General features: G+C 38.5%; 1 protein-coding gene across 2 annotated transcripts in view; it reads left to right on the top strand.

Moving 5' to 3' along the window:
• HERC5 (HECT and RLD domain containing E3 ubiquitin protein ligase 5) overlaps positions 1 to 22,328 on the top strand; it is a 46,473-nt gene that overhangs the window by 1,818 nt on the left and 22,327 nt on the right. For both annotated transcript variants that reach the window (XM_023252942.2, XM_023252943.2), the window contains exons 2-13: positions 603 to 723; positions 1,388 to 1,464; positions 5,003 to 5,224; positions 6,435 to 6,526; positions 6,777 to 6,907; positions 9,217 to 9,362; positions 10,985 to 11,061; positions 12,031 to 12,134; positions 13,971 to 14,030; positions 16,604 to 16,697; positions 19,894 to 20,083; positions 21,645 to 21,799. In XM_023252942.2, coding sequence (XP_023108710.1) covers positions 603 to 723; positions 1,388 to 1,464; positions 5,003 to 5,224; positions 6,435 to 6,526; positions 6,777 to 6,907; positions 9,217 to 9,362; positions 10,985 to 11,061; positions 12,031 to 12,134; positions 13,971 to 14,030; positions 16,604 to 16,697; positions 19,894 to 20,083; positions 21,645 to 21,799 — 1,469 coding nt within the window. The remainder of the gene's footprint in view (positions 1 to 602; positions 724 to 1,387; positions 1,465 to 5,002; positions 5,225 to 6,434; positions 6,527 to 6,776; positions 6,908 to 9,216; positions 9,363 to 10,984; positions 11,062 to 12,030; positions 12,135 to 13,970; positions 14,031 to 16,603; positions 16,698 to 19,893; positions 20,084 to 21,644; positions 21,800 to 22,328) is intronic.

Raw genomic sequence — 22,328 nt, 5'->3', positions numbered from 1 at the left:
GAGTAAATGGTAACTGTGGATAATTTTAAATTTCTTAACTTTTAGAAAGAGTTAAATATTCAATAATGCCAATAAAAATTCTTTTAACAGTGTCCTTCCTTAAAAATAATACCCCAAGAACTTGCCTTTTATATTGAGCAGTTAGGAGGGTTTTATTATTATTTCTTTGTATTTGGAAAGAGTATATCTCAAAATACACCATGTATTTTCTCCTAAACAGTTATGTCTTCCAGATACTGTTATATTTTCTTATAGACTTTTTCATTTCTGTCACTTTAAATTTAATTTTTCTGTCTCAATTTATTAAACAGGAATCTAAAAGCAAATATTTAATTGGTTGTATTAAGTCTATATTCAATTTAAAACAAAGTATGAATCCGTGCTTTCCCAAATTGAAAAAATCCATCATCAAAACAGTAGTCTTTGCTAATTTGTCTGTTTTTCTTTCTTGAATTTTTCTTTAAAGAGAAGTTCATGTTAAGTCTAAGGTTGTCCAGTTGAAATGTTTTTCCAGGTGTTTTAAGTGTGTTATAATGAAATCAGTAATAATAGTGAGTTAATAACCAGACTGATGATAGTTCCTGGTTGCATTTGCTCTGCAGAGTGCATTAAGTTAGGAAAAAAAGCGAAGATACATTCCGTGGACCAAGGAGCAGAGTACATGCTGATTCTATCCTCAGATGGAAAACCATTTGAGTACAACTATAGCATAGAACATGCAAGGTAGGGAACTTTTTTCTTTTATTAAGAAATATTAAGAATATTTTTCTTTTATTAAAAGGCAATCATAATTTTTGTAGGAAAATGTTACTTTATATGAACCTTGTCCCCTACTTTTCATAGTGGCTCTTAGTAAGCAATTCTAAAATGACCAGTGAATTCCATCAGTAAATTACTATACCAGGTTGTGTCCCATAGGCAAAATGTCTTGCTTTGGCATTTGAAAGACATGATTGTTAGTCTGCCTCGCCCCAAATCGGACTTTCACATTCATAATAATCCTATAAATTAGATTACCAGAAATAAAAGTTTTCAACCTAGGAGAAAAATGGCATTATCAAGGAATGATTTGTGAGAGTTTTTCCTAGTAGATTGTGTGAATTAGAACTTATTTTTATCTTGTATTATTCCTGTATCATACAATTAACTGTTTGCAAAAGAGGCTTAAAATCATTTGAATGTAATAATACAATTCATGTTATTTTACTTTTTAAACCACCACTTAAAACATATAGTATTTCTTATAATTTTTGATGTACTGAATGTGAAGCAGTAAATTTAAATATTTCCTTGACTTTCATCCCAATTAAATACAATTAGTAATTTTAACATTGATATTGTGACTTTTATTACAGTGATTGACACAAAATATATTTTCTTTCATCAGGTTTCAGTGCATTTTACAAGAAAAAAGTATAATTCAGATCACATGTGGGGATTATCATTCTCTTGCACTCTCAAAAGGTACTTTTCTAGAATATTGGTTTTTAGAGGAAATAAATGCATATATATGTAGAACTAGTAGAATGTGTATGCGTCACCGTGCAACAGACAGAAATATGGTTTTGAATTTGATATAATTCAGGGCACTTACTCTTTTTTTTTTTTTAAGTAAACTTCAGGCCCAACTTGGGGCTTGAACTCACAACCCTGAGATAGAGTCCATAAAGAGTCACATGCTCTAGTGACTGAGCTAGCCACATTCCCCAAGGCACTTGTTCTTAAAGGAAATACAAAATAAGAGAATTTTTGGACATATAAAATCTTCAGGTTTCCATAATTATTAATCCTACATTTTATTCTGTCAAATGACAAAACAAAAACAGTTTAGTAAAGAATTTGATACCCTTTGTTCAAGGACAAACGATCGATAGATTGGGAGTATAGTGCATCACAAGCAGTGGAGCACTGTTTTGGAGGGATTTTGTGCAAGAGTGAGTTTTATAGAGTGTTAGAAGCAGTACACTACTGCTTGTGTAGAAATACGGCATGATTGGTTGGGGAAGGTTGCATATTTAACCCTCCTTAGAAAGATCAGGGAACAAGGAAATAAGCATATAGCCCAGAGCTGGTTTGGTGTTTGGGGATTGGCTGACTGGATATGTGGCGGTTCTGGTCAAGCAGAGCATCTAAAGGAACATATAAGTTCGGTTTGCTGACATGGCACCTTGGGCAGGAATGGCTCCATCTTGACCCTAGAGATTTTTCCAACAATTTTGTGTTTTTATTTTTTAAGTATGAAACAGTGAAAATATTCTGAATAATCAAAATCGTCATGGACTCAGGACCAGGCATGGGCCACCGTTTTCAAGAACGTTCTTCCCTCCTTCTAGTGCTCTTTTAGCTCCTGTGGCAGGAGCTTAGAATCCCTTGGATCTGCTCTTGTGGCCAGTTTGAAAACCTCTGATGTGTTTTCACATTACCATTTGAATTCAGGGATTCTCCCCAGCCCTTATTATTTTTTGTTTCTTATCAGAAATAAGGAATGGAAGGCAGTAATAGTGGGAAATGGAAGCAATGAATATAGATTATTTCCTAAAGAAACTTGACCATGGAGGAATAATTATGACAGGAAGGTAATAGATGGGAATTCAGGGCCAAGGAAAAAAAAATTTAATAATTTTTTAAATATTTTTTATTTGCTTTGGAGAGAGAGAGCGAGCACAAGGAGTAAGGGGGAGAGAGGGAGGGAGAATCCAAAGCAGGCTCCAGACTCTGAGCTGTCAGCACAGAGCCTGACGCAGGGCCTAACTCGTGAACCTGGAGATCATGGCCTGAGCCAGTCAGATGCTTAACCTACTGAGCCACCCAGGCACCCCTTAAATAATTTTTTTTAATTTTTTAATGTTTATTTATTATTGGGAGACAGAGAGACAGAGCGTGAGCAGGGGAGAGAGAGGGAGACACAGAATCTGAAGCAGGTTCCAGGCTCTGAGCTGTCAGCACAGAGCCCGATGCGGGGCTTGAACTCACAAACCGTGAGATCATGACCTGAGCCGAAGTCAGACGCTTAACCGACTGAGCCACCCAGGCGCCCCAACTTTAAATAATTTATAAAATGTTTACTTACTTTGAGAGAGAAAGAATTATGGGGGGGGAATCCCAAGTAGGCTCCATGCTGTCAGCGCAGAGCTGGATGCAAGGTTCAATCCTACAAACTGAGTGAGATGATGATTTAAGCCAAAATCAAGAGTCAGATGCTTAACTGACTGAGCCACCCAGGCGCCCTGGATTTTTAATATATAGGACAGAGTAAATAAACTGATGGGAAACCTGAATTCGAGGGAAGTAAATCCAGAATTTGACCTGTATTGAAGTTTGAGAATATGAACTGTGCATTGGAAAAAATTGGCCTGGTTGTTTGACTTCATCCATTCAAGAACACATATTTCATTTTGAATATCTACTGTGTTCAAGTTAAAAAAGATGAAACAGCCAACACTGTGTCTTCAGGAACCCCAGAGTCTATTGATATGGGGCAAAAGAGATTTTCAGGGCTTATTACTGGTTAATCATAATCTAGGAAGACTGAAAGTTGGAGAAGCAAGAAAGGGAACTGATCAAGTCATCATTATATTTCTGGTGACTGATAGGCAGATGATAGTTACATTAAAAAAATTTTTTTTTTAACGTTTATTTGTTTTCGAGAAACAGAGCAGGGGAGGGGCAGAGAGAGAGAGGGAGACACAGAATCTGAAGCAGGTTCCAGGCTCTGAGCTGTCAGCACAGAACCCGAGCAGAGCTCGAACTCGAACTCACCGACCTCGAGATCATGGCCTGAGCTGAAGTCGAATGCTTAACTGCCTAAGCCACCCAGAAGCCCCTTTGATGGTTACATTTGAAGGAGAAGCTCTGTCTCCCACCAGAGTCTATCTGTACAGTATCTTAGCTCAGTAAGCATTAATTAATTAATGCTCAGGTAGCATTAATTTTTTGATATGTTTTTTTCAGACTCTGATGTTGTCAACTCCATTAGATAACATCTAAGAACATTTCTTGAAAAATGTGCTCTGGATATTCAGTTAATGGAAGAAGAAGCAGACTAACTGTGCTGTAATTTCAGATGTGTAAATTATTTAGGATTTTCAGGCACATGAACAGAGTGGGTGGGCCAGAGAGAAAACATTAATTTTAGGTTTTATTTTCCCAGATGTAGAATGTTTCTGGTTTTCATGTGCCTATATTATGAGTTTTTGAAAATAAGTATTTCTTGAATTTGATTGTAATATATTCAGGTGTCTTCATTCTACCTGTCTCTGTCCATTTGGGCTGCTATAACAAAAATACCAAAAATTGGCTGGCTTAAACGAAGAAATTTACTTCCCCCAGCCTGGAGCCTGGAGCCTGAAGTCCAATTTAAGGTGCCAGCAGATTCAGTGTCTGTTGAGGGGCAAGAGAAGTCTCTGGAATTCCTCTCTCTCTTTTTTTAAAGATTTTATTTTCAAGTAATTGCTATACCCAGTGTGGGACTCAAATTCACAACCCTGAAGATCAAGGATTGTATGCTCCACTGACTGAGCCAGCTATTCGCCCCTGGAATCTCTCTTCTAACAGGGCATTAATCCCATTCTTGAAGGCTCCATCCTCATGATCTCACCTAATCTTAACCACCTCGCAAAGGTCCACCTCCCAATACCGTCACATTGAGAGTTGTTAGGATTTCAACATGTGAAATTTGGGGGCAGGGGCACAACCATCGAAGAAGCCCACAGTCTAGTGATGTCAGGCAAAGGGTGTGTTCAGAGTTTATTATTGGTAAATCACAATCTAGGAAGATGAGGTTTGGGGAAACAAGGACATAACCACTACCCTTTGACGTGGGAGGTAAGGAAGTAGAACTGTTACTGCTAAAGAGAAGATTCTTGTAGTTTTTCTGTCTCAGACATGTGGGATCTAGGAAGTTGAATGTAAGAGACTGGTAGTATGGATAACATATATAATACCCTTAGTTAATGTCTCCTTCACTTTAAACTTAATAAGGCAACATTTTGTTTATGTCAAGGTGGTGAGCTTTTTGCGTGGGGACAGAACTTACATGGCCAACTTGGAATTGGAAGTCAGTTTGCCTCAATCGCCATACCACAGATTGTGGAGAACCTGTCAGGAATTCCCTTGGTTCAGATTTCTGCGGGAAAAGCCCACAGCATGGCCTTATCCATGTCTGGAAACATCTACTCCTGGGGAAGAAATGATTTTGGACAACTAGGCCTGGGCCACACTGACGGTATTGGAACACTTTCAAATTCATATTATCAGTAAATATATTTGTTAAGTAAGAGATGAAGTTAACACAGTCCTCCCTGTCAAAAATGGTTCAGATCTTCACTTTCATTGGTGCTGTTCTTCCCAGTTAGGTTTGGCTTCAGGGCAGAGTCAGTCTAAGAGATATGCATAGTGTGGAAGTTGTTGCTGCAGTTGAGGCATGTGTCAGGGTTGTGTGGGCTGAGGGAAAGAGCATTGGACTGTGTTCAGAATATCCAGGCTCTACTTCTCACTTCACAGTTAATGAATAGCAGGACCTTGCTAAGTCCCTTAACTTTTTTGTAGGTGTTATTTTCTTTCTCTGTAAAGTGACGCATTTAGATGAAATGACCTCTGATGTGCCTATGCACCTAAATGTCTGTTAATATAATTATATCCATGTTAGGACAAAAGGATACTAAAGATTTACCTAAACTCACATATTCTAATCTTATTCCGTAAGGTATTATATCTGTATACACAGATACGGAAAAAACATAATTCTCATCCTTGAACTACTTCCACAAAGCAGATGTCAAACTGATGATCCAAAATACTCTTGTTGGGGTTTTCAGGTGTGTCAAACTGCTGTGTTACTAGCCGTGGTAATACACATCATATCCCCTGGGTTACTGACCACACACTGCATCTTTCCCCAACATGGTCCAATGTTAATTACTCAGGAGAAACCATAAGTCAATGTTAGAAAACTATTCAAAGGATGGAAAGGAATAAAGAGCAGTTAAACTGTTTTTACTCAATCTCAAAGTGCCATGATAAGGAAATCGTGAAAGAAAGAAGAGGTGGTGTGAGGCAAGGACACTAGTAGAGAATTTAAAAGGAAGAAAGAACCTTTATGTTCATTGAAAGGGTACTTTTAGATTTGGATTGGAAATCCCAGATATGCTACAATTAAAGTTAATCAAGTTAGGTTCAAAGGAGAAGAGTGGGCTCTGGGAAGTGGCTTGACACTTTCACAGGTGAGTTCTCCCATGCGTGGCCCTTTGACCACTGCCTCACCCCCATTTTTAGGCCTAAATAATATACCAACATAGAGGCCTTTCTTCTTAGAAGGTGCTGGGAATTGTTACTGCCAGCTGAGAGATAGTCCAGGTATTACTAGCAACATGGAACTCCAGTGTCCAAGTCAGCATTTTCTTTTGATCACTTCAACTGTTCTTTTCCCTGCATAGGTAAAGATTTTCCTTCCCTTATTGAAGCACTGGACAATCAGAAAGTTGAATTTCTTGCTTGTGGTGGCTCTCACACTGCCCTGCTCACAAAGGTGTGTGTATCCTTATTTCTTCCATGGAAGAGCCTTGTAGTGGGGGAAGCACTAGAACACCTAGGTGGGGGTACTTAGTGTTTCCCTGGGAAGAGGGGTCACTTTCCACATACAGGATTGTCCTCCTGATAATTTGGGAGCTTTGCTTTAACAGTCCTTCTATGAATTATTCACGGATGCAAAAGCATCTGTGAATATTACTTCTGTGTTGTATTTCTCTAGAATCTGATAAGAAGTTTCCTTTCCTTAGGATGGGCTGGTATTTACTTTTGGTGCTGGAAAACATGGGCAACTTGGTCACAATTCAACACAAAACGAGTTAAGACCCCGTTTGGTGACTGAGCTTGCTGGGAATAGAGTAACCCAGATAGCATGTGGAAGGTAAGTTGTAAAATGTCTGCGAAATTTGATAAAATCAATATGATAAATTTAGATAGGTAGTTTGATAAAATTTCCATCAGTTTTTTTGATTGAAATAAAAGTATTAAACATTTTCAGGGGCACCTAGGTGGCTCAGTCAGTTAAGTATCTGACTTCAGCTCAGATCATGATCTCATGGTTCGTGGGTCCAAGCCCCGTGTCAGGCTCTGTGCTGACAGCTCAGAGCCTAGAGCCTGCTTCAGATTCTGTGTCTCCCTCTCTCTCTGCCCTCCCCAACTTGTTTCTCTCTCCGTCTCTTAAAAATGAATAAATGTTAAAATAAAAAATTAAAAAAACATTTTCAAATGGGTAAAGATGCTTAATTTACATTATTAGATAAAAATAATCTTTATTTTAGTATGTGTATTTATTTTCGTTGATTTTTGTAAGATTATTTATTTATTTTGAGGGAGACTGCATACAGCAGAGGGGCAGAGAGAGAGAATCCCAAGCAGGTTCCATGCCGCCAGCGCAGAGTCTGACTTGGGGCTCAAACCCACGAACCATGAGATCATGACCTTAGCCAAAATCAAGAGTTGGATGCATAACGGACTGAGCCACATAGGTGCCCCAATTTTTTTTTTAATGAGAACATGTATTCACTTTTTCTTGCCCCTTTAGTGCAATATCATTGTAACTGTTCAAATGTACTTTCACCTAAAAAAAAAAAAAAATAAGTCATTTTATTTGGGGGAAAAATAAATGTGAATCACAAAGGATTGTTCATTGTTCTTTTAACTCCTCGGGGACCAACAATATCCTGAGTTACTATAATTCTTTGAGAGTGGTCATTGAGGATAGGACAGAGTCAGTTGGTTTGAGTAGAATATTCTAACAAGTTTGATTTTCACAGCTTTTTTTTTTTTTTCTTTTTGAACAAAAGTAGAAAAACTTGCTCAGGCTCTTTTGTTTACTTAATTATTTCTTGATTTGGGGTTGTGGTAAAGTTAAATATTTTTATCCAGTTGCACTTACTTTTCTTTGGGGCAATTTTTTCTCATTAAACATAAGCAAATTCAGGTTCTATCTGAATGTTGGGTTCATTTGTTTATTTACCAAAAACCTTTTCTGTAAAAAACTGGTGTATGTATTTTCAATCTATATACCTAATTCTTTTATGATCCTGGAGTAAAATTACATAAATGGATATTAAAGTAGACCAGATTATTGGGATGATATGATTCTCTGCATTCAATCTGTCTGCGTTAACCAAGGGAACATTATCACCACTCTGGATTTTTCATAACACACATTTAAGTAGCATGTGTTTCAAGAGGAGTTGTCACATTAGAGATACCTTAATAAAAACCAGAGCAGTTCTACTAACACAGAATTCACTGGAAACACTCTCAGAACTGAATGTTGTTAAACTTATTTATATTTATTATAAGAAGCGGATACAAATTAGAACCAAAGGAAGTGATGTATAGGACAGAGTCTAGGGGGAGTTCAAATGAACTTCCTCTGTCCACTTCCCTTGGAGCCATAGACGGAATGATATTACCTCCTCCCAGCCCGATACATGACAAGGTGTAGTTTTGCTGACCAGGGAAGTTCACCCAAGTCCAGAGTTGTTATTGGGGTTTCATTGCTTAGTCATGGTTGATTGAATCATTACTTACAGGGTTGAACTCAACTTCCAGCCTCTCCTTCCAAGCAGGTTAGGCTTCCATGCAGTCAGAGGGGTCCTCTAAGAGCCACCTGCTGGGTAAACTCTTAGGTGTGATCTCAGGATCCTGCCATGAATAACAAAGATACTTCTATTACCTGGGAAATTCTTATGGCTTAGAGATTTCCTCCCAGGAACTGAGGACAAAGGCCACATTCTTTACTTACACATTCTAGAGTGGAAAGGACCATGGAGCAGATTAGTATCATTGTGGTAAAGATCTTTGGGAAATAGGGAGCTCAGAAAGGATCACCTAATTCCATCTTCTAGGATGGGGAGAGGAGGGAGTCAAGAGATGGCTTCTCTCAAGCCAAGGCATGAAAAAGGAGTAGAAAGCAAGGGGTGCTTCTTGTTCCTGACAAAGGGAACATCATTTGCCAAAGCACAGCAATCATGGCCTTGGAATCGTTTGGGATTCCAAAATCATTTTAGCCACACATCGATGCTATCTTAGTTTCCAGATGGCTAATTTCATCTGATGAGAGTTGATTAACTAGTTTCACTCACTGGGTAGCCTAATTTCAGCAGTTTACTGTGTTGCTATGTAATCTCTTCATTGTAGGTGACTGATAATTGACCATATGTATTTTTTATTTAATAGGCAGCACACACTTGCCTATGTTTCTGATTTGGGGAAGGTCTTTTCTTTTGGTTCTGGAAAAGAAGGACAACTGGGAAACGGTGGAACACATAATCAGCTGATACCACTTCCCATGAAATTGCCATCAAATGAAGAACTCACATTTGGTAAATTTTGTTAGGAGCACAGAATTTGACACTTTATAAATACCTTTGTCGAGAAATTGATTTTTTCTAAGTATGTAATGTAGCAAGGAAAGAAATGTATAGCTATGAAGGGAGCTTCTCTAAACATTGGTTTCATGTTTTTACTTGTAAACAGGTTAAAATATTCAGTATAATTAAGTCAAAATAACCATTAGTCTTCAGATTAAGTCTTATCCCTTCAGATTAAGATTAATGTGAATGTAAAATGATAGAACATGAAATAGGTTATATGGATTCAGAGATCTCTGCAGCCTCCGATTCTCATTTGCAGCAGACCTATTAATTTCACAGTGATTGGTTTTCTTACCTGGTAACACTGACTCTCAATCCCGTCAAGCCCTGAGAATGATGAACAGCTGTTTTATGCCAGGCACTCTGACTGCTTACCCCTTACTTGTGTTATGTCACCCATCCAACAGTTCTGGGAGATTTGTGCTCTCAGTCTCATTTTACTGGAGGTACAGAGACTTGGAGGGCAAAGGGTTAACCAGTTCTCAAGGCCTGTCAGTGGTTTGGCCAGATTTGAATGGTGGCTTAAGCCACAGAGCTCTGAAACCTTCTACCATAGAAGTGCCTCAAGAATGCTTATTTGCTTCTGAAACCTTAGTGGTGACCTAAAGTACCAGTATTCTCATAAGTTCTTTGGGAAAATGAACAGTAGGGTTATTTCCTTAAGCAGTTCATGTATTTGATTTTTACAACCATTTAGACTTTTGAAGTACTTATTTACATTCTTTAATAGTTCTTGGTTATATCTGGAGGTGTAGAATATGGTTTTTAGTAATGAGAGCTAAATTAAAACAGGACTCAGTTAACCAAATAGTGGTTTGACTGTATTTTATACCTAAGCATTTTCATTAAATGTGGATGTCAAAGCTGATGGCCACCTGTCAACCTTGCAGGTCACCTTTGTTTGCCAGCTAGACTTTACTCTGAAGAAAATGTATATTACTGCTTCATGGATGGGAAATGTGTTGAGTCTTTGTCTATCAAAAAGATAAAAGAGGGGTGCCTGGGTGGCTCAGTCGGTTAAGCATCCGACTTCGGCTCAGGTCACGATCTCACAATCCGTGAGTTCGAGCCCCGCGTCGGGCTCTGGGCTGATGGCTCAGAGCCTGGAGCCTGCTTCTGATTCTGTGTCTCCTCTCTCTGCCCCTCCCCCATTCATGCTCTGTCTCTCTCTGTCTCAAAAATAAATAAAAACGTTAAAAAAAATCAAAAAGATAAAAGAACTAAGTTTAAGAAGAATCTGAAATGATTTAATAGTTTCTTTCTTTTTTTTTTTTCAACGTTTATTTATTTTTGGGACAGAGAGAGAGAGAGCATGAACGGGGGAGGGGCAGAGAGAGAGGGAGACACAGAATCGGAAACAGGCTCCAGGCTCTGAGCCATCAGCCCAGAGCCTGACGCGGGGCTCGAACTCACGGACCGCGAGATCGTGACCTGGCTGAAGTTGGACGCTTAACCGACTGCGCCACCCAGGCGCCCCGAATCTGAAATGATTTAAATAGAGTGTGCATGTTTGTGCCAATGACTTTCTGCACTCTTACTTTCTGTACTTACTTTCTGTGTCTCCCTTTTAGAAAGCCGTGCCTCAGAAAAGGAGTTAATAATGATTGCTGGAGGGAATCAAAGCATTTTGCTCTGGATGGGAAAAAAGGTAAAAGTGGATCTCTAGATGTTCTATAACTTGGTTTTTAAAGCAAAACAAAGGGTTTTACCAAGTGTGGTGAATTCCAAAATCATCTAGTTCCTAGTCTGACTTTTGGAAAACAAACATTATTGATCCTTTACTGTCTAAACTACATACGTATTGACTCCCAGAAATCAGCAGATTTGTCTCTGGTAAATGTCAAATCAGATCTCCTTAGATCTTTCCTTTGCCCTGCCAATGGCATTTGGTCAGTATCCTAGCAAGCTAACAGGTTGACATTCTGAAATTTTTTTTATTATTATGTTTATTTATTTTGGGGGGGGAGGGGCAGAGAGAGAGGGAGACACAGAATCTGAACCAAGGCTCCAGGCTCTGAGCTGTCCACACAGAGCCCCATGCGGGGCTCGAACCCGTGAGTGTGAGATCATGACCTGAGTTGAAGTCAGACGCTCAACCGACTGAGCCACCCAGGTGCCCCCCCTTTTTTTTTATCATTACTGTTTATTTTGAGAGAGAGAGAGGGAGAGTGAGATGGAGTGCGACAGGTTGACATTCTAAAATGATATTCCCAGCCAGTACTGAAAAAGACCAGAGGTTCATAGGCCTGTGAATAGTAAGCTCATAACCTCCCCACCCTATGTTGCTGAGGCAATCCGAGTTCCTCCTTTCTACACACAGTCCTTTCAGCCTCCCCTTGAGGCTGTGTGATGCTCATTTTAATCCAGTTATACCTTACAAAGTGCTACGTGTTGGAGCACTCAGAAGTTCACTTCAGAGTTAAGCCCCTTGGACAAGATGTTGGCAGCCAGCCAAATGATGTTACGTCTTGGTTAGAATCTCACTTTATGATTTCCTGGAGCTATGTTAATCCATATTTAAAAATCAGTATTACCCTGTATCCTTAGAATGTGCCTAAAAGGTGGATACCTGTTTCTGTTGTGTCTAAATTGCTGTGTTTTACTTGTTTGTTTACAGAATTCCTATGTTAATCTGAGGAGGAAAATTCCTACATTGAACGAAGGAACTGTAAAGAGATGGATTGCTGATGTGGGGACTAAACAGTGGCAGAATACAAAAAAGTACATATCATGTGTCTTTCTGCTCATTTAGTTCTCTAAAGTCGTGTTTCCCCCTGACTGGTTCTAAACAATACAGAGATGTGAGGTTTTATGGTCTTCAGAGAAACAGGACGGATACATAGGGTGTGTGTGTGTGTGTGTGTGTGTGTGTGTGTGTGTGTGTGTGTAGAGACAGACTTATTTATTTTTTAAATGTTTCTTTTATTTATTTTGAGAGAGAGAAAGTGTGTGAGTAGTGGAGGGGCAGAGAGAGAGAATCCCAAGCAGACTCTGCAGAGCTCACAGGGCTCAATCCCATGAACCTATGATACCATGACCTGAGCCGAAATCAACAGTCAGATGCTTAACTGAGTCACCGAGACACCCCATGAGACAGAGACTTATTTTTAAGGAGTTGGCTTATGTGATTGTAGGAACTGAAAGTGCAAAATAATAATGCAGGCCAGCAGGCTGGAGACCCAGAGAAGGGTTAATATTGCAGCTTGAGTCCTAAGGCATTCTGGAAGCAGAATTCTCTGTCTGGGAACTTTTTTGTCTTAAGGCCTTCAATGAATGGGTGAGGCACACCCTCAGTATGGAGGGTGATCTGCTTTACTCAAAGTCTATTGATTTAAATGTTAATCTCCTCTCAAAAATACCTTCGCAGGGTGCCTGGGTGGCTCAGTTGGTTAAGAGTCTGACTTCAGCGTAGGTCATGATCTCTCTGTTCATGAGTTCGAGCCCTGTGTTGGGCTCTGTGCTGGCAGCTCAGAGCCTGGAGCCTGTTGCAGACTCTGTGTCTCCCTCTCTCTCCCTGCCCCTCCCCTGCTCATGCTCTATCTCTCTCAAAAATAAAAAATAAACATTTTTTAAAAATGTAAAAAATACCTTCACAGCAACATCTAGATTGGTGTTTGACCAGATATTTGGGTTCCGTGGCCTAGCCAGGTTGACACATAAAATTGGACATCACAACTAACCTGTAAGCTCCATGGGGGCAGCTTTCTTTATTGCAAGTCTTTGTACCTTTGATATGTTTGCATATATTGTGACTCTTCTGAGCAGGAAATACAGTTTGTCTATATAATTTCTCAACCCTGTTTGACTTTAGAACCACTTGTTGGTGGACTTCTATTCACAGCTGAACAGTGTGGGCAGTCTTGATCAAAACAGTGCAGCTCCTTCCATCTGTAAAGATTATACTTATTTTTATAAACCTTTCCTTTTAGAGATATTTTTACGTTTAGGTAATGGTTTCCTAATTCTGAAAAGTAGTTGTATGAAATAGTTTCATCATAATGGGCATAGATGACCAAGAACGCTGCTGGTGACTCCGCTTACTGTGGTAAGCACCGAGCAATGTATGGAATTGCCAAGTTGCTGTGTTATACACCTGAAACTGATACATTATATGTCAACTATACTTCAATAATTACAAAACAAAAAACTTGTGCTGTTGCTTCCAAGATGCAACTTGGGTGTTTCCCCCCACCCCCATCCTTCCATTTATATCTGGTAATTTTTTTTTCTACTTAAGTGGAACAAAAATAAATAGGGCTTGGAAAGCTGAGTGGGATGGGAATATTTTATTCAAGGAAATACCCTAGGTCAATCCATTTCATCTTTCCCTACGGCTTCAGTGAGTACATTATCTTTTTTATTACTCATCTTTGCCACTGAAATTTTAAGATTGGAAGAATGGAAGAGACTTGTAGATGCCCAGGGCAAAGCATATGCAAACAAATCCAAGACAGAGAAGTTTCAAGGACTGTTATGAGATGTTTTATTTATCCTATCTCATGCTTAAGGAGGCATACACTATAATTTGTTTTAACCACCATCTTATTTCTAATACAGGGAAATCAGAGAGATATTTTCTTCTCCTGCTTGTCTGACTGGAAGTTTTTCAAGGGAAAGGTAATATAATATATATATATATATGTTTAAGATTCTGTTAAAAATAGTGTGTCCAGCATCATGACTGTAGTTAATACCATATTGTATACTTGAAAGTTGCTGAGAGAGTAGATCTTAAAAGTTCTTATAAGAAAAAAAAATCTTAACTATAAGTGCTGTTGGATGTTAACTAGACTCAACGTGGTAATTATTTCACAATATATACATAGATCGATGTGTTATGTTGTATGCACCTGGAACTAATATGTTATATGTCAGTTTTGTTTCAATAAAAAAAATGAAAGATTATAAAGAAAATGACTTGAGGGTAAAATAATTAGTTTGGTGTTTTTATCTCTTTTTAAAAATTACTTTTTTTTTTAAAGTAGGCTTCATGCCCAGCATGGAGCCCAGTGCACTGAACTCACAACCCTGAGATCAAGACCTGAGCTGAGATGAAGAGTTGGACGTTTAACTGATTGAGCCACCTGGACACCCCTAAAAATTACTTTTTTTAACAAAAGCATATATATGAACACTGTAGAAAATGTCAAAAATAAAGACCTGTGACTGAAACAAATGAAAATTGGGGTGCCTGGCTGATTCAGTCAATAGAGCATGTGACTTTTGATCTCAGGTTGTGAGTTCAAGCCTCAAGTTTGGTGTAGAGATTATTTAAAAATAAAATCTTTTAAAAAAAAAGAAAAAATGAAAATCACCCATAATCCACTTAAAAGGAACAGCATTTGTTTATATATCTTTTTTCTGTGCAAATTTATTCTTTTACTAAAAATGTGATTATGTTGTTTATATATTACTTTTTTTGTTGTTGAGAGAAATCGCAAGCAAGGGAGGGGCAGAGAGCCAGGGAGACAGAATCTCAAACAGGCTCCGTGCTGTCAACACATAGCCTGATGTGGGGCTCAAACTCAAATTGTGGGATCATGACCTAAGCCGAGACCAAGAGTCAGACACTTAACCAACTGAGCCACCTAGGTGTTCCTGTATATTGTGGGTAATAAGCTTAGGAATCCCCTGGGCTTACACCAATGGGTTAACAAGGCATAAAGAAGTACAAAGCCATAGGATGCTCACACCTGAGTTTGGGTAAACAAGATTAGAACCCCAGGATAGAGCAGGGGGTGATAACCCCAGGATAGAGCAGGGGGTGCAAAGGCACCCAGAATAGAGAGGGGTGCAAAGGCCCCCAATACAAATGTATATGAGATAAGCAAAATTAGGCATTCAGGGCAACAGTGCCCCCCAATTTAGTACTATAGCAGAAAGCTGCTTTCATAGGAGGAAAGGACCAAGTTAAGTAAACAGGTAAATAGGGCTATAGACCACTGCACTGTGGGTGACGCTGCCCAGAGTGGAGCTGATTAGCGCAAAAAAAAAAAAAAAAAAAAAGGGTGCCTTGTTAACCCTGAGGTTATTTGCCCTATTTGTCTTATCCCCTAGGCTAGCTAAGATAAACAGACATGGCGCCTTCTGTCTGCCGTTAACATCTGCTCATCTGCCTGGCGCCAGGATTTTGTTTTATATTGACCCAAACCCCAAACACCATATATCTTCAAAACTCCCTTTGCCTCATGCCCGTGAGTGAATGTTCACAGATTCATTGTCTCTTTGTGCATGTCCATCACATTTGTAAGCCTTCTGATCTTAATAAATACAGGGCAAGGACCCTTATTTGGGGCTCTTGTCTTTTCCCGGACATTAGTCATCTCTTGCTTTAATCCTGCATCCCGCTCTCTTGGTGGCCAAGAAAGAACTTCAGACTTAGAGTCTATGACAGTATATTACTTTATGTTTAATATATTTGTCCATTTTCTATTTATTAATAAGTTCATGTTATTCAATATTTTTCTTAAACATGATTGTGATGGTATTCCATGGGAAGGACATAACCTTAATTTATTTAGCCATTACCTTACTGCAAGATCGTAAGTTTTCTTTGAATTTTTGAATATTATGAAAGAATGACTTCGCACATCTTTCCCTAAATATTTATATAATATTTATCTGAAAAATGTTATTGATTTTCAGACAGCAAATACATGTATTATTTTATAAAGAATGTGTCTATGTCCAAGACACTGAGCATATGTAGTTAATAAATGTAATTCACAAGTTAAGATACTTAAACATTTCATTAGTAATTTTCTGTTGCAACATTAAGAATTTACTGCTCTGAAGTAAATTTTTTTAAACGCAACTTTCAGTTCATGTAACTGGGAGAAATGGTCATTTTTTTCAGAAATGGGAAAAACCTTTAACTTTTTTTTAAGTAAATATTTAAGGTAAGACAATATCTGAGTTAAACTTGGATAGTATACATACATATATATGTAGTTAATTCGGTCTTGATATTTTTTGGCGTTTTAGAAATAATCATAAGTTGTCAACTGCATTTTCAATTGTATTTGTATTTAGCCAAATTACATTTATTGTAAAGCTGAGGGAAATACTAACTTTATTGAAATGAAAAAAGGTTCAGAAGAAACTTTTCATCTGAATTAATAACCTGATAAAATATTTTATTTTGAAGAGTACTGCTTCACTTACTTATCCATTGATTTTTCCTTCTACAGAAGAGCTGCAGAAACGATGCCTGTTCACTTGGACTTAAATAAAGCAAGAAATGCTTTTAAGGAGTTAACTCAGAAGGACTGGATTGCTAACACGGTAGTATTCCTTAGATTGTTATTTAGGAAAAGAAAGGTAGTATTCCTTAGATTGTTATTTAGGAAAAGAAACTACACTAAATCATTTTTTATAAGAACTCAAAATTTCAGAAAAAAATACCTTGTTTTGAGAGTCTCTGAGAGCCTGTAGCATAGTAAGATGAGATGAAACTCACATGGTATTCAGGAATTGGCCCCCTGGGGGCACAATGTTCGCTATCATAGTCACACAGATTACAAATAGTCTGAATGGTTCATCTGTATACACACACACACACACACACACACACACACACACACACACACACGTATGCACATCCTCTCTAGAGGGAGTTTTGTCACCTCCTGGCTGTAAGGAAGATGATTAAAGGATGTGTTGAGATTGGTACACTACCATACAAACAGCGTGTTCTTTGCAATGGTCTTAAACGTAAGTATAGAAATGAGAACACTTGTTTTTGGTGTGAACATCCCCCTTACCAGGGACTGCCTGGATTCTTTTTCTCTGTGTTTTTCTATAGGTTCTAGAATGTTGTTACCCTTTTAGGGATTGACGCTTCTTTGTTTCAGTATTAAGTCTTTAGGTTTTCCACTTGCAGATGCTCCAAACATGTTTCCTTTATTAATTTAGCTTTTCTTAAGCAGCCTTTATTAATTTATTTCTCTGTTTCCTTATACTGGTTGATCTAGGGGTAGTACTGTCTATGTTCGCTCAGTCTGTTTCTTTTTGGGTCTCACTCTGGTTCCTTCTCTCGCCCTGTCTTTCACTTCTCTCTCCCTAGGCCTGTCTTCCCCCTTCCACCCCCCTGCTCCTCCTCTCTTTCCTCCTCTCCCTTTCTTCCTTCCTGTCTTCCCTATCTCTCCTCTCCTCTTTCTTTTTCCCTCTCTCCCATTCCCTTCTATTTCTCTCTCTCTTCCTTTCCCCCTCCCTGTCTTCCCCTCTCCCTCTCCCTCTTATTTGCTCTTGGCCTCTGTTTTTGTACCTTTGATTCTTTTTCCCTTTCAGTCTCCCCGACATCTCTCCCTCCTTCCTCTCTGCTGCCTTGCATGCTCTCTTACTCTGCCATAACCAGCATTCTGTATCTGAGCCTCAGGGTCTCTTTACACACGCTTCTTTCTCTCAAGGAAAGATGAAAGTTTAATTGTGTTAACTTTGGCAGAACCACAGCCCTATTGGGGGTCTGAGGAAAATGGATCCCTAATTATGCACCTTTATCAGGACTCTGCAGCATTTAGTGGGAAGAGCACCATTTCTGCATCTGTGGAGAGATGAGTTTGGGCCAGTTCCTCACTAAAGCTAATTATTCCTTTGATTGTGCCAGAACAATATTGTATGATATGCTGTCAACATAATCATAGAGCAGTCTTCCATTATTTCAGACCAGATAGTTGGATCATAAGACCTATAATGTTTCTTTCTATTTTGAGATTTCTGTGACATGGATACACAGATTTTTGCAATTCATTTATTAATTCAGGAAATACTTGAATAGTTGCTATGTGTAGGGCACTGTGGTGAGGACTCCTGATGAAAATGAAAGATCCATACTTCCTGTCTTTAAAATGGTTAGTGGGACCCACGACACGAACATGCAGATGTTAGTGGGAAGGCTGGGTGTGTTTTCCACTCCACTGTCTTCCCTGATGTCTCACTTAGAACCTAGTAGATGTATAATAAATATTTTTAGGTGAATGAATTCAGTCATCACTAGGGCCATGGATGTTCACCTCTACTTAGACTACTCAAACAAGGTCCCCAGAGTAAGTACAAATTTACCAGGTGCCTACCTCAGGAATAGCATTCCTGGCAGTCAGGGAAGTGTACCCTGAGGCCCAGTGTGTGAAACAATACAACTGACCCGAGAATATCACAGTAGTTCTGCAGGGTTGGGAGAAGGTTGTGAGGCTTGAGGATATGACAGATGATGAGCAAAGAGGTAAGAGGGGTGTGTGTTACCAAGATTGTTTATAAAATAGGTATGTGCCCTCTAAGTACTGAACCATGTAGTAGGAGTCTGGCTTAATGAGTTTTTTGTTTGCTTTGTTTTTTGTTTTTTGCGGTTTTTTGGTAATGTTTATTTTTGAGAGAGAGAAACAGAGCATGAGCAGGGTGGGGCAGAGAGAGGGAGACACAGAATCTGAAGCAGGCTCCAGGTTCTGAACACTGTGGTCAGCAAAGAGCCCGAAGCAGGGCTCGAACTCACAAACCATGATGAGATCCTGATCTGAGCCGAGGTTGGATGCTCAACTGATGAGCCACCCAGGCACCCCTGGCATAGTGTTTTGATATAAAAATAGATAATTATAAGAATTTATACACTTAGAGATACCATTTAGCTAATATCATAATTGAATGATTAAGAGTTTGGGCTTTGGAGTCAGAAAGATCCAGAAGAGATTCCCACTTAGCTCTGTGACCTTGAGCAAATAACAGATTTCTTGCCTGTAAAATAGGATCAATAATATCATATATGTTCTAGAAAAAAATAAGGATTAAGTGACGTAATTAACATATGTAAGTCACTCAGCATAACATCTGACAAATAAGTACTCCATAAATACTAGCATAGCTTTTGAGTGGGTTTTGAAACAAATTATTTCTTTTATCTGATATACATCACATAAACATTCAGAATTGCATTTGAATTTTTGCTGAACACTTGTGTTCTGAATTGGGGAAGTGGTAAGGATGTCAGAAGAGTTGGAAACTAGAGTTTGTAGTGGAGGGAGTTCGTGATGAGACAGGTAGTCATATGAGAAGATAGTTGGAAACCATGTTGGTTTTTGTTGTTTGGATTATTGCTTTTTGTTTAGGGTTTCTATTTTTGTTTTTCTTTGGTGTTCTTAAACATTCTTTTTCTTAAAAAAATGAGGGGGCAGAATGTAGTATTTATTATTGGGAGGGCTGCCTGTTCTGAATTCCTTGTTTATCTAGTATTCCTTATTGATCTAGTGTAATTCTTACACACGTGATTTCTTCTTGACCTCCTTCATGTTTCATAGCAATAGAGTGGGGATAATGCTCATCACCTACCTTGGGTATCTGGGAGGCTAGGTGAGATGGGATGTAAATGTGGATTTTAGGACTGAATGATCACTCTAGTTGGAATGAAACTCCAGGTTCTAGATTTTCTTTTATTACAAGTTGCATCCTGCTATGTTTTGAGTGTCTTTTTCCTAATCCTTTTTGACCGCAGATAACTACATGTCTCAAGGATAATCTGCTCAAAAATCTTCCGTTTCATTCTCCACACCAAGAAGCTTTAGAAATTTTCTTCCTTCTTCCTGAATGTCCCATGATGCATGATTATAACAACTGGGAGAGCCTGGTGGTTCCGTTTGCAGAGGCTGTTTGTGCCATGAGTAACCAGTCTTTAGGGGTTCTGGGTAAGACTGAAGATTTCACGTTTGAAAATACTTTCACCATCCTTTCCATGGAAACACATGCCTGCTAAAGTTATAGCCAAGCTTAGATACTTGTAAATATGTTCATGGTTTTTAGTTCATACTGTTAGCATATTGTAAAGATGCTGTAGTAATTATTATAGTCATTCAAAATAGATTGTTTTGTACCTTTTAAGAGTTTTGGTAATGGTACATGTGTGGTTTGGGCATGAGGTCCTTTGTCCCCAACTTTTCATTATGAAAAATTTCATACATACAAGTTGAAAGAATAGTGCAGTGAATACTCATATATTCTCTACTTCGGAGTCAACGACAGTTAATTTATTGCCATGTATGTTTCTCTCTTTATGTGAAGAGTACATTTTATTTTTGCTGAGGTACTTGAAAGTAAGTTGGAGACATCATGACATTTTACCTATAATATTTCAGCATGCATCTCCTGAGAACATGAGATCCTACCTTACCCCATCATTATCACACCTAATAAAATTAGCCATAATTCCTTAATATCTAGGTCATATTTAAATTTCTGCACCTGTTCCAAAAGCATTTTACAGCCTTTGTTTTGAGTCTTAAGTCACTTGTCCTATTGAACACCCCACATCTAGATTTGTCTGATTATTTCTACCTTTTTCTGTATCTCCAGTACACTGGCTGTTAGATCTAGGGTCTTGGTTAGATTTAATGAGGTTTTTGAAACAAACAGTGCATTCAGCCCAAGGAAGTCCATTCTTATGTTTTATTAAACATAGGTAAGTAGTGATAACAAGCTAGTTTTAAGTTTCTTGGATTTTTTTTACAATGCTGAGAGGTATGTGTGTGTTTCCTTAAAATAAGCTTCTTGGGCCAACTACGGGCTTGAACTCCTGCCCCTGTGATTGAGTCACATACTCTACCAATTGACCCAGCCGGGAGCTCCTAAAGATGTTTTTTTGGTTGTTGTTTTTTTTTTTTTTAATTTTTTAAAAATGTTTTTGAGACAGAGAGCAAGTGGGGAGGGGCAGAGAGAGAGAATCCCAAGCATGCCCTGACACGGGGCACAATGTCATGGTTGGGGAATCGAGCCTCGCATTGGGCTTTGCACTAGCGGCATAGAGCCTGCTTTGGATTATCTGTCTCCCTCTGTCTCTGCCCCTCCTCCATGTGTGATCTCTCTCAAAAATAAACATTAAAAAAAAAAAGATGTAAAAACTCATACTGGATGTGAGAAAAGAGTTGTGTAATTGTGAATAATTCTTAAATCTGGTTTTAAGACAGCATGCTATTATATCTGGAAAAAAAAAATGACTAATCTTGTTGGGTTTTTTCCCCAGGAATTAGTTAGATCATGGTTTTGTTACATTCGAGGGATTGTTTTCTCTAGGTTGTTAAATTCTTAAAATTTCATTGCACTTGTAGTTACTGAAAAGTATTACAAATGAGTTTTTGTAACTGATACATACAACAGTGTTCCATCAGTTTGGGAAACTATTGACCACTTTTTTACCTGTAAGAATCCATGAGAAATTACATGCTAAAAAGTACTTACCTTTGTGTCCCTCAGAGGAGTACTGGGCATCTCTGCAGGAACCTGCTTTCAGCAGGCTGGTCCAGATGTTTAAAGGAGCCATCACTGCTCAACTGCATTACTGGACTGAAAGCTCTGAGGACAACTGTCACGTTAAGGCTCTCCTAGAAATGCTGAGAAAGCTGTACAGGGTAAGGATTCTCTTAGACATTGACAGATTTTTATTTTGCAGTAAAAATTCCGTTGGTTTCAGCTGGCCTGAATCTTAAGCAGACTCCTGAAACATGGCATTTATATTACTGTTTAAAATTTTGTTTTCTGTGAGTTAAGTCCTGCATATACAGGAATGTATACACTTACCTATGTGCAATTTGAAGTAATAAAACAGATGTTAGTGTAACTGCTGCCCATGTTAAAAAAGAAAACATTTTCAGTACTTTAGAAATGTCTGTGTATCTTACACCTCCACACCTGGAGATTTGTACCTCCAAAATCCTGGATTTTGGGTTAATCATTCCCTTTATGGTTTTAGTACCGTATATGTCTTGAGAGACTATGTTGTTTAATTTTGCTATTTTTGAAATGTATCTGAGTGAAATGTACACTTACTACAGAACATTTTGCTTTGTACATTTATCCCAATTAGTATTTATGGATGCATTTCATTTTCACTCCTACATTGTGGTCCATAGCGCGAATCTTAGCATAATTATCCATTCC

This window comes from Felis catus, chromosome B1 (assembly GCF_018350175.1).
Source record: "Felis catus isolate Fca126 chromosome B1, F.catus_Fca126_mat1.0, whole genome shotgun sequence".
Classification (NCBI taxonomy): Eukaryota; Metazoa; Chordata; class Mammalia; order Carnivora; family Felidae; genus Felis; species Felis catus.
Note: the sequence above shows the minus strand (reverse complement) of the source record. Positions and strands in the feature narration are given on the sequence as shown.